The 12,200-nt window shown below is 38.7% G+C and overlaps 1 protein-coding gene across 5 annotated transcripts; it reads left to right on the forward strand.

Annotated features, from left to right (window-relative positions):
• The first annotated feature begins 647 nt into the window (after positions 1 to 647).
• On the forward strand, positions 648 to 10,456 carry LOC132161219 (B-cell lymphoma 6 protein homolog). Of its 5 annotated transcripts, none has more exons than XM_059571114.1 (9): positions 648 to 735; positions 6,983 to 7,154; positions 7,257 to 7,478; positions 7,602 to 8,570; positions 8,884 to 9,068; positions 9,155 to 9,322; positions 9,409 to 9,539; positions 9,618 to 9,755; positions 9,845 to 10,456. In XM_059571114.1, the coding sequence occupies exons 1-9, from the start codon at positions 651 to 653 to the stop codon at positions 9,986 to 9,988; spliced, it is 2,214 nt and encodes a 737-aa protein (XP_059427097.1). In that variant the 5' UTR covers positions 648 to 650; the 3' UTR covers positions 9,989 to 10,456. The 5 variants fall into 5 exon arrangements, with proteins under 5 accessions (XP_059427097.1, XP_059427098.1, XP_059427099.1 ...); XM_059571115.1 differs by having other exon boundaries at positions 8,887 to 9,068; XM_059571116.1 differs by lacking the exon at positions 648 to 735 and adding an exon at positions 3,764 to 4,025.
• Positions 10,457 to 12,200: the final 1,744 nt, after the last annotated feature.

Raw genomic sequence — 12,200 nt, forward strand, 5'->3', positions numbered from 1 at the left:
AATGTCATAATTTTTACTAAGAATTTTTTGACACTTAAGTCAAAGCTTAAGACTATGCTCAAGAGTATTTCTGATAAGTTTTATACTTATGGGCCCTGATCTTCTTCACTTTACATTCTGATTTGTTTACCCTCTTCACACATGCAGAAAAAGAAAACCCCTTTAAGTACAGTTGTTAATAATATTTTCTACCAAGACAATTTTATTAAATATTTATAATATAGTTTCTGCCCTGATGCATGCAGTTTTAAGTATCAAATTTTTTTTGCTGAAAGATAAATTGCTTACATGGATGAGGGCCTATGTAAACAACAATCAGTTAGGTCATAAACAGACAAAGTGCATCAATGAAACTGATAACAAATTAAGGTCCAGTATGTGATGACATTATATATATATATATATATATATATATATATATATATATATATATATATATATATATATGAATATAATGTGTCTTTTGGTCTTCATGGCATCAGAATCAATAAGCCTTAATCTGTCATTTAAGACGACAAATTAATCAGCAGAATATTAAGGCTGCAAAAAGTACATATGCACCACCTAAACCCAGACAAAAGCAATGAATCTGTTAGGGGGGAAAACATGTGCACTGAAATTCTTCCTTTTTTTCCACCACAGCCCAACAGATGCTCCTTCTGTGTCAGGGTATAAACGGCTCGAGGGAGAACGGACCAGTTCCCCCCAACTGGAGCCACAAACCAAGTTATCCAGGTGAGCAAGTCAGAAAGTGAATCACTCAGCAGTCGATGTTTCAAACCTGGCCGAGTGAATCTGAAGTGAATAAAGTAATGAAGATTAAAAAGATCCAGTGATTTGGCTTGATTTTTAATTCAGTCATTCTTTCTACAACTGTATTTTGTTACACAATATAAAACTACTACTTGTTGCATTGCCCAAAAATATTTAAAAAAATCTACTTGTTGCAAATCCCCTCAATGTGATTCTTGAAGAACTAAAAAGAAACTACTAAAAGGTAGAAATGCTAAATAATAATAATAAAACATGCAACTATCCTGATGATAATTCTTTTGACTGCTCAAACTTAAAACAGGTGAGCGTTATGTAAAAACTAGCATATGTAGGTCAGAGCTGTCCAGTAACAGTCAGCTTTACAGAACAGAAGTAAAAGTGATTATGACACATTGAAAATGTGTCAAAATAAAAAAGTGAGTTCTTCCTCCCTCTATGAATATTGAGCTCATAGTGTCTGCTTATGTATTTACGTCTCAATAGATAAATGCCCACACATGCATTTATGCCACATAAGAAGCAAATCACAGACTTCAGTAAAAACTATTTTATTATCATTGTCATTATGAATCTACAGGAATTCCAGAGTTCTAAAAAAACTATATACAATACACACGGTTATTATAAACACCTTTTGTAAAAGACCAAATCAATGTGGAGCAGGAAAAAAAGCTTTTAATAGAATAAAACTTGTTCTGCGCAGTTAATTTTGATCGTTTTTCCACAGCAACAATTTTACAAGCAATCTTCATCACGACTCTAATGTAAACTCATGCTGACACACCAGCATGAAAGAACATCCTTTCGAAATCTACTCCCTGTGCTCTGCTGCAAACAGGCCTGAGATGTAAAAATGTCCAGAGCAAAACAAATTCCAAAACTACAAGCCAGCCAAAATGTACAACCCAGCGGAAAAGTTCCTTGAATTCCAGAATCCACGTTACATATATTACATACTAATATAATAAATTGCAGTAGCAATAACAATGTAAGATTATAAACTGCCCCAGGGTATATTCACATATTAAGTTCATGTTGTTTAACAGTATTATTCAACACTTTACCTTACTAATAAATCACCTGAGAGTAAGAACATGTAATTAATCATCAAAAACAATATCTGCTCAAATAAAGGCTAATGGTAAAAATGTGTGCTAAAAACAGAAGTGTCTATTTTTCACACGAACATCGAAGTCTGTGTTAAACGAACTTTGAATAACGGACGTAGCCTATAACCATCAATCATGTTGACCGCTGTTTATTCACTCAATCCGATGGGTCAATTTAACCATTTTGTTTTATTTAAAAAAAATTTAAATCAGGGATTCTGATGAGATGATATTGTGTCTCAAGCGATGCAGTTTAACTACTGCTGTCTCTGAATGTGAAAACTCAGATACCGTCGTAGACTTTTAAAGAGGCTTCACAGAGATTTTGCGAGTGTTTTCTGCAGTTGGATGAAAAACAGGACGCCTGACGTGCGTTTGGACCAGAACTGACTGTACGCGTTCAGTACATGCGAGGGGGAAAAAAAGAGAGAAACGTGTTCGCAAGAGGAAGAGAATATACTAAAGAAAAACAGACATGTCGTCTCCTCCTTATGCTTTCTGACAGATGCTTCTTAAAAACACAGTCTCACAAGATGACGGAATAAACGACGGTATATGGCATTAACTTAAAAGAGACGAGTAAAACTTTGAAAAGTGTGTCAGGATATGCAAAAGATTTTGTTACTTTTAATTCTTTTATGTTTGCAGCATTCTCTTGAAAAGAACGCGTGTGACCTAAAGGCTAAACGGCGGCCTGAGGTAAACCTGTGAACATTCGCAGGTTAACTTCAATTGATGCGTTCAAGCGGCCATATAAGTTTCGATACTTTTAAAGAATAGTTTTGGAAATTATATTCAGCATATGCTCGGAACATAATAAAGCACAACGTAGTTTATAAAAACTAAAGCAGCCGCACCACGTGTAATTAAGTCATAATAACATCATATTCGTGGGCATATAAACAACAAGTGTTTTGTACGAGCTGCTGCTTTTGTGTGCTGCTGTCTTTCTGACTTAAAGCGTGACGGATGTGAATACTTCAACAGCACAGAATGTGACATCAATTAATGCTTACAGAACGCGCGGCTCTACAAATATGGTTTAGTAATGCGGAGCTGTGCGTAAGAATGAGATTAATTCGTCAGTCAATCGCTGCCTGTCACTGGCATCTTTACAAGACTAAGCGCTCGTGTACCGCTGCTGTAATATTTATTCTACTTTCAACTCGGCTTTATCCTGACACTTAAACCATTAATATTGCACAATTCCGAAACGAAGTGCCTATTAACAGGGCTTTAAGAAGTATTCATCAATATTCCTCTCAAGCACAATTACTTAAATCGATTTCCAAACACATTTATCGACATGTAATCTACTAGATAATCGTTACTAAGGGCAGTTCGTCAGTATCCTACTACCGGCTATATACACATGTGCCAGACAAACCACGACGAGAACAAAGCAATTAGAATCAAAGTAAATATATGTATATATAATAAATTCACGAAATTCCAGATGAAATAAAGCCAGTATTCAAGCACAATGTATCAATGTTCGTATATATAATCCCGGTGAAACAAACCATTAATGTACACTGGCCAGCAGGTCCACGGCACTGAAGAGATAACATGTTAGGGAGACAAAATATCGCTGAAAAAAGAAAAACAATAAAAAAAAAACAAAATGTGTCCGTGTGAATAAGCGCTCCAGATATGTTCTGTATAGACTAGGTTATGGCCGTGGGTTTAATACAGGGAAAGGCAACGAATGGACACTTTGCTTATGTCATGGAATAGCAAATTAGTTCTGAGTATTTTGAGGCTGGGCTAAAGAGACAACGTACGTAAGCCACTTTCTCTGGCCACGTGACCGTCTCGGTCTGGACGCGTCCATGAGGAAGGAGGAATTAAACACCGACTGCAACTATTTTTCTCGATCATAACGCTAACTCTGTGCTTTAAATTACATTTAAGACGTCGAATTAAAAAACATTGTAGTTAATTATTAAAGTGTTACAGTGTGAATTAAAAATATTGACAATGAGTGAAGAAATACGAACTTAAGGAAAAATATCACACTCCCCTGTCCTCTAAAAATGGTATGGTCGCCAGCTCAAATTCCGAGAATTGAGCTCTCCTGATTCTTAGAACTGGGGTTCTTAGAAGTGGTGATGCAAGAAGTTTCTAGGAAAGCACTACCAGGTGATTTTTTTTACATTCTTTTCCTCTGGCGCGTTGTTGCCATTACTCACACATGTTCATTAGGCTGTTTTATTGGATTTTATGTTTAAATGTTTATCTCGGCTGATTTTTAGGGTGTTTTTGCGGACAGTTTTCAGAACTGAGTGTTTATGTAGTGGGTCTGTCTTAGTGGAAATTCTTTTGACAGTTTAGGTCGTCCTGCATGAACCACACTGCTCTGTCAGTCCTTACTGCGGGATCGTTGGGTTGTAAATAGTATGTGCAGGCATCAGATGAGTGGAAATTCAGACGCGGTGCGCGGATTTTATTTCCCCCGCACAAGACAGCTTTCAAAGTTGACTAAATAGCACATGGGGGTTATGATTATAAACCAGAGACTGTGCATTACGTGGTCTAATTCAAATATAAAAGCGTTAACCGAGGCACCCGAAGATTTCACTCTGTTTATCTCAATGCATGTTTTAAAACCCAGAGTTCGCTCGGAAACCGGAGTTTGCGCTCTCTCTCGCTCTTTCTCTAGACGTTCTGGTTTTGTTGTCCTGTGCCAGAAGCCGTGTACTTTGTGTTTTCAGTGCGTATATGCTGGTATAAATCACATCCCAAGCTTAGAGATGGTTTCTGATTTGGTTGTACAGTCGTTGAGCATGTGTTTGTCATTTGTTTTTTTCTTTATTTATGTTTTTCTTCTGTAGTGCAGAGACCCATTAATGTCGCCAATGATATTGTCATTATTGTTTTTTGGTAAAATTGCATGGAGCGTTACATTTTATAATATTTCAGCGAAATCTGCCAGTGTTTGGCAGTAGAGATGCAATAGAAAAGTTTGTATCGTTCTGCGGTAGCTGTCACTTGTAACAACAGCACGAGCGCAGCAGACCTGCACAAGTTTCACTACTCGTGTTTTCATTTTAAATGTGTGTGTATATATAGCCATTTGTTATTTGTGTTTCATTTCGAAAAAGTTGTAATGTTCTCGCCGGAAATGCAGCATATTAGAAAGATGTATACATGATGAACAGACATTAGATTTAAAAAAAAACTGTGAAAAAAATAGATATTTAAAGTGCTGCTTGGCACTGAGCGATGGCTCGTAAATCTCTGTCCGCTGTTTGCGTGTTGTGGATCGGGCTCTATTCCTGGATTCTTAAAGCACATTTAATGGCGTTCAGTTACATAGCGTAAAAGTAGGCTTAAATAAGATTTAACGCTTAATAAGATGGAAAGTAAGAGCAAGAATGCCAGACAAAAAAGAAAAAAAGAGCTCAACAGAGAGCGCGTGTGCTCTGCCATGTGATACTTTTCTGTGTTCGTGAGAAGTTGAGGTTCTTTATACGCTCATAGTGATTTAAGATCGCCAAATGCCGGCGAAATTGCCAAATGTGACTTGATATGCGAGTTGCAGGTGTTCTCGGAGTCGTTTTGGGTCGCTTAACGTCAAAACGGTCTCTGGGTGACATCTCGTGGATGTAAAACTTTAGAATTCTTATAGAACTGACGGAATAAAACTAGCTGTTCAGAACATTAAATCAAAGTGGCTACAAAAGTTCTTCGGGTCAGAGGGGTTCTGAAGAGCTGGTGTATTCAGGTGTCATGGTGGGGTTCTGAGTGTATGTGTGTGATTTGTATTTGTTTGTCCAGTGGTTAAAATCCCGATCCCTTTCGCGGTCATCTGCGCGTTTGCCTCCTCACACAAGAGCATTACAAGAGTCATAGGCTGATTAAGCTGCTTTGGCACCATGACAGCGCGCGGTCGGGGATATTGATGTTATGTAGGCTCAAATGGAAACAGAATCTCCAATACTGAATGTTCAACATGTGAGAAATGTTCGCCTATTTAAAGGCGTCCAGTGAAACTATATTTGTGTCAGGGCGCCATATGTGGCTGGGAGAATCGTCTGAGGTGAATCGTTCATTATCTGTTTTTTAGGAAACAGAAAATGTTTTGTCACAACTAATCTAATCTATTAAAGATATAAACTCTTCTACAGTATTAACATAGGCTATATCATTCTTTGGGATGTGTTTGTTGACTATTCCACTTAGTCTGTGTTATTACACTCATTCCTCAATAGTGAAGTGTATCGGTCCACATTACTGCAATAAACAGCCTAACGACATTTTCCCATGACTCATTCTAGTTTATTCTCCACACATAAAAACTTTAAAATCGCAGGAAAAGAAGCAATTTTCTTAAGGCAAGAAATGTGTAAGTGCACATTTCAGTGAACTTGGTACTTTATAAGATTAATATACCTTTTCTGTGACTAGCTAGCAAAGTGCATAAAAGTTAATTACAACTGTGAAGTTGAAGGATAAGGATTTTCAGACCTGACAGGATTGCACGTGGATGGACGTCAGTTCTCTAACTAAATATTTGCATCATTTGTCGCCACCTACCGGAGAGAGGGGGAAATTTGGCGGCATCTTTGAGAGTTATACAAGTAATTGATTTTCAGATTAAAGGGATAGTTCACCCATAAATGATAAGTCTGTCATCATTTACTCACCATCGTGTTGTTTCAAACCCTAATTATTTTCTTTCTTCAGTGGAACATAAAAGGACATGTCAGGCAGAATGACAGCCTCAGTCACCATTCACCTTTATTGTATCCAAAAAAAAAAGTTGCAACAAAAGTGAATGGCGACTGAGGCTGTCATTCTCCATAACGTCTCCTTTTGTGTTCCTTTGTCAAAAGAAAAGCAGAGGATATACACTTTGACAAATGTTTGATGCATAACAGGATTAAAACTATATTCTTTATAGATGTTTTGACATACCTTCCTAAAAAAAGCAAAAGAATAACAGCATTGCCTTTATTTCCGAAGTTTTTAAACAGCTAATATGAGCTTCAAAGATTTCTGTGATGTAAGAATAATACCCAACTTTTCTGATTTTAGCGCATGTTGTTCAGTGAGCACTGATTGCATCATTCACGGTTCACTTTGTTTCCTAACAGATCTAGAAAAAATGGCTTGTGCAGCCGACAGCTGCATCCAATTCACGCGTCATGCAAGTGATGTTCTGCTCAACCTGAACCGACTGCGTTGCAGAGATATCCTTACAGATGTCACGATTCTGGTTAACAGACAACAGTTTCGAGCACACAAAACAGTCCTTATGGCATGCAGGTGCAACTGAAGACTATTTGGATATGTTGCATGCTTTCCTGTAGTGGAAATATGTTCATTTGTGACCCCAAAAAGCTTACTAAAATCATAATTTCTCCACAGTGGGCTCTTCTACTCAATCTTTACTGATTCACACAAATGTAACCTGAACGCCATCAGTTTGGACCCGAAGGTCGACCCAGAGGGTTTCGCAATCCTTCTGGAGTTCATGTACACTTCACGTCTCACACTGAAGGAGAGCCTCATCATGGCCACCATGAACACAGCCATCTATTTACAGATGGACCACGTTGTTGACACCTGCCACAGATTCATAAAGTCCAGGTATATTTTCCTGCATTCATAAATTTAACCTAAGTCCTTAATTATACAACATGCTAAGTTAAAAGTGCTATACTTGAATGGCAGTAAGCAGATGTTTTAAATTTGCTCCATATTTCCATGCAGTGACTCCTCCATCAAACTTCCCAGAGAGGACTTTCTGGTCAGCCCCCTGCTTTTACCTCAAGACGTTCACAGTTACAGACCCCATGAGGTGCTGGAAAACGTTCCTGGACGGGCAGCGACTTTCAGAGATGGGAGACCCTATGGTGTCTGCATGTTTAATGGGGTCAACGCTCCTAACAGCTCGTACCTTTACAGCCAATTTCCCATGCAAGGTTTTCCCTTTCCTCTTTGCAAGCTGACAGATACCAAAAACACATTCTCAGATTTCTCAAAGGGAGGCATCATCCATCACAAACACTGCTCGCCAGTTGATGGCAACAACCCCGTGCTGGCCGATTTCACCCGTAGCGCTACCGGCGGGAGCTCAACTGCTTGCCATGCCAGTTCTTACTCGAGAGAGCTGGGAAGGGATGAGGAAATGAAACGGGAAACTTTGGAGGGAGTGGTCCATTCGATTGGGATGAGCTCCAGAAAACACGGATTCACCAGCCTGGCCCAGGAGCAGCAGCAGAGGGAGACTGGGAAAGAACAAAGTTCCCTGGCAGAGGAGCATTTGAGCCACCAACACTACTCCATGGGAATATCCTCTAATGGACGCAAAACCTTGATGAGCAGTCCTCAGAGCCCCCTCAAATCAGACTGCCAGCCCAATTCCCCAACGGAATCGAGCAGCAGCAAAAACGCCACCCTGGCACAGTCCTCGCAACCTCCAACCTCTCAAAGTACTCAAGACCCTAAAGCTCGTAACTGGAAGAAATACAAATTCATTGTTCTCAATCAGAGCTCCAAGGAGGAGGAGACCAGTCCTCGTGACCCTGGAAGGCACTCCCCGCAGAGACCCGGCTTGTCTGCCTTTCTTCACCATGTTGATTCTGAACATCCCGACTCGAAGGCGGCAACAAAGATCAGCGAGCAAGGCGAGGACTTCACAGCGCCTCAAGCCAGTCGCCTCAACAACATAATCAACAGGTGAGTTTTTCCGAAGGAAATCTGACTCTCTCAAACAGCCGAAAATGTGTCATCCTCTGTGTACAGAAACCGATTAGAAGATCTCGTTTCCTAATGAAATAAAGTTCAGAATTGCAGGGTTTTCAGTATTTTGTGGAACAGTTCTCCACCCACCACCTCCACAAAGCCAGATTGAATTTTTCTTCATCCATTCCAATCCTCTTAAAGCACACAGAGGATTTACCTCTTAGCAGGAATGTGTGAAATTCATTCAATATCCTACAAAAATTAGAATGAATTTCCCTGCAGACCTAAAATGTGGTGTTTTCCTCAGCAGAACTCTAGAGGGGTCGCAGAGGAACAGCGACAGCCACTCTTCTCTCTATATGAGCCATCTAAAATGCTCGTCCTGTGGCTCTCAGTCTCCACAGCACTCTGACGTCTGTCCCAACACGTCCGCCTCACGTCTGGCCGAGGAGATGTCTGAAATGCAATCGGAGTACTCCGATTCCAGTTGTGGTGAGAGACTTTTCTAAATAGTTTCCTAAAAAACTGTTTGCATCTTCCAAAACAAACCTAAAACCATTTCTCCTTTTGCCTCACAGAAAATGGAACATACTTCTGTAATGAATGCGACTCCAAGTTTGCAGAGGAGGAAGCCTTGAAACGCCACACGCTTCAGGTCCACAGTGACAAGCCATACAAATGTGACCGTTGCCAAGCAGCATTCCGCTACAAGGGAAACCTTGCCAGTCACAAAACCGTTCACACCGGTAAAAATAAACAACCGCTGCTACAAATGTCATTTTTGGCTGCAACCTTCGATGATTTGCTTAACCTCCTTTCATTTGTGCTGCAGGAGAGAAACCGTATAGATGCAATATCTGCGGGGCTCAGTTCAACAGACCAGCTAACCTCAAAACCCACACACGAATTCACTCAGGAGAAAAGCCATACAAGTGCGAGACATGCGGCGCTAGATTTGTTCAAGTGAGTACTTCGAGTTTCAGTCAGTTGCACAGATATAGAAAAAGACATTTGTAAGACTAACATGACCTCTTTTCATAGGTTGCTCACCTTCGGGCTCACGTTCTGATTCATACCGGAGAGAAGCCATATCCATGCGAGATCTGTGGCACTCGTTTCCGCCATCTGCAGACGCTGAAAAGTCACCTGCGGATACACACGGGAGAAAAGCCCTATCATGTAAGCACATACAGAGTGATAGCATAACTCGATCTGTAAAGTGCAAAAGTGTTCATCCTCACCCTAAACGATGTTCATTTGCTTTTCAGTGTGAGAAATGCAACTTGCATTTTCGCCACAAGAGTCAGCTGCGGTTACACCTGCGGCAGAAGCACGGCGCAATCACCAATACCAAGATCCAGTATCGCATGTCCTCGACAGACCTACCGACCGACTTAACCAAGGCATGCTGAGAAGGCACTTAGGGGCAGACCTGACCATGGCATTATATGACCTGACTTGTACAATCATTCTAAATTTTAGTGCCACACTGTGTTAATCGGACAAGAAAAAAAAACAAAAAAACACTGGCAAGAAAATGCCAGTCTAAACGGGTTTCCTCTACATTTGAACATAGAACCACAATTTGGTCTCTTGTAGTCACTTTATTGTTTATATTTACACACACATATAATATATATTATATATATATATTAATGTTGGGAGCGTTTTTACATTTTGAGTTACTAAAAAAGCTTTATTTTGTTGGAAGAAGGATGGAATGTAAAACATTTAAATCCGGTTTTTGAAAATACAGTATTTTCTAACGAAAAAAAAAAAAAGGGAAACAAAAAACTTTTCTGAAGGTATTGGGGATTTCGATTGAGGTTGGAATATTTTAAGTCAAACACATTTCCAGCAAAGCAAAGATTTGTGTATCTATAGATTTTATATTATATATATGTATATATATATATATATGTATATATATATGTATATGTATATGTATATATATATATATATGTATATGTATATATATATATATATATATATATATATATGTGTATATGTATATGTGTATATATATATATATATATATATATGTGTATATGTATATGTATATGTATATGTATATATATATATATATATATATGTATATGTACAGGTTACACTATGTTGGACAACCTCTGTCTTGTAAGAGGAACTCCTAACTGTGACTATAGCATTGAATATCTTACTTGGTTTTTGTCGTGTACTTTTGAGAATAATGGCTGCTCTCTCAAATGGAAAAACATGCATGAGGTGGGTTGCCACTGATAAACTTTAAACATGTAGGCAACTGCATAAATATTGTGACAAAGTGTAATTACTTTACATCAAGATTGCTCTCTGCTGGCAGAGCCGATCTGGAATTACATGGTAACATATGCATTCGAAAGTAATAATGATTATAATAATAATAATAATAAAAAGAAAAGGTACTGCTATGTTATGACCAAGGAGATATTTTGCTTCAGATGTATTTGTATAGAAACGTGACTTTTTATTTCTTTTGGCAAGTGAAGGTTTACAGTTTTGTTGTTGTTCTAGAAGCTACAAGGTTATACTATTGTCTTTTTCTTCTTCTTTTTGTCTGTGTATACACTGTGTACTCAAGGTGCCTTTCTCAATGGTGTCTGAATTTCTTTTCCTTCAGCCCAGTTCTACTAAGGTACAACTGAAGGGCAACCTGTGTCCTTTTTTCCCTTTTTGAGTGTGTCAACATGCGAGAATGTTTTTGACTGAGTGTGTGTGCATGTGTGCTTTATAAATGCTTTTCACACACTTCAAGAAAAAATGCAACTCATTGCGTGAGCTATACATCTTCAGGACTTGTTTTTGGGATTGGGCTTTTTTAAATAAAAAAATGCATTAAGCTTACTGTAAAATATAGATGTATGAATGTAAAATAAAAGTATTGGATTTCTATGTCTAACATTTGTGTAAAGCCTCTTTATTCTAAATTCAAAAAAAAAAACCATTTTCTGGCATTCAACTGCTTTTATGTCCAGCAAATTTCTTGTGTAAATGTTTTAACAATGCCCTAAGCAACTGAAACAAGATTCACAGGCATTAGACAAGCAGAAATGGAAAAGGTAGCTTTTAATATGTAGTCACCAGCAGCTTTAAAGTGATAGTTCACCCAAAAATGAAAATTATGTCATTAATGATTTACCCTCATGTCGTTCCAAACCCGTAAGACCTCCGTTCATTTTCAGAACACAGTTTAAAAGGGGGGGGTTGGGGACGATGGTGTTTCATGTATTCAGAGTTGTTCACAGTGACAAAGAGATGGATTCTCATGCTAAACATGGCCAAAGTTTTAATAAATAATTTAGATGAATTAATGAGAATTTCTGTGCCGAAAATCTTACTTCTGGGTTGGTATAAGTTCCGGCTGTTTTTTTTTCTATCATGGATCTAATGACGTAGACAAGAACAGAAGTCCTTATATATGAGCATTTTTCCCGGAAAAGCGCGCCCGCACTGCATAAGATTTGCTCAAGAATGCTCAAGTTTACCATGTTCAGCTTCCCCAAGAACCCAGCGTTACATAAGCAGTGGATGCTGTAAGTCTGTTTTTTCCGGGGCAGCAACGGAGTGTAGCAAGTGCGTTTGTGTGTTCAATTCATTTGAGTGACAAAT

Source organism: Carassius carassius, chromosome 17, assembly GCF_963082965.1.
Source record: "Carassius carassius chromosome 17, fCarCar2.1, whole genome shotgun sequence".
Taxonomy (NCBI): Eukaryota; Metazoa; Chordata; class Actinopteri; order Cypriniformes; family Cyprinidae; genus Carassius; species Carassius carassius.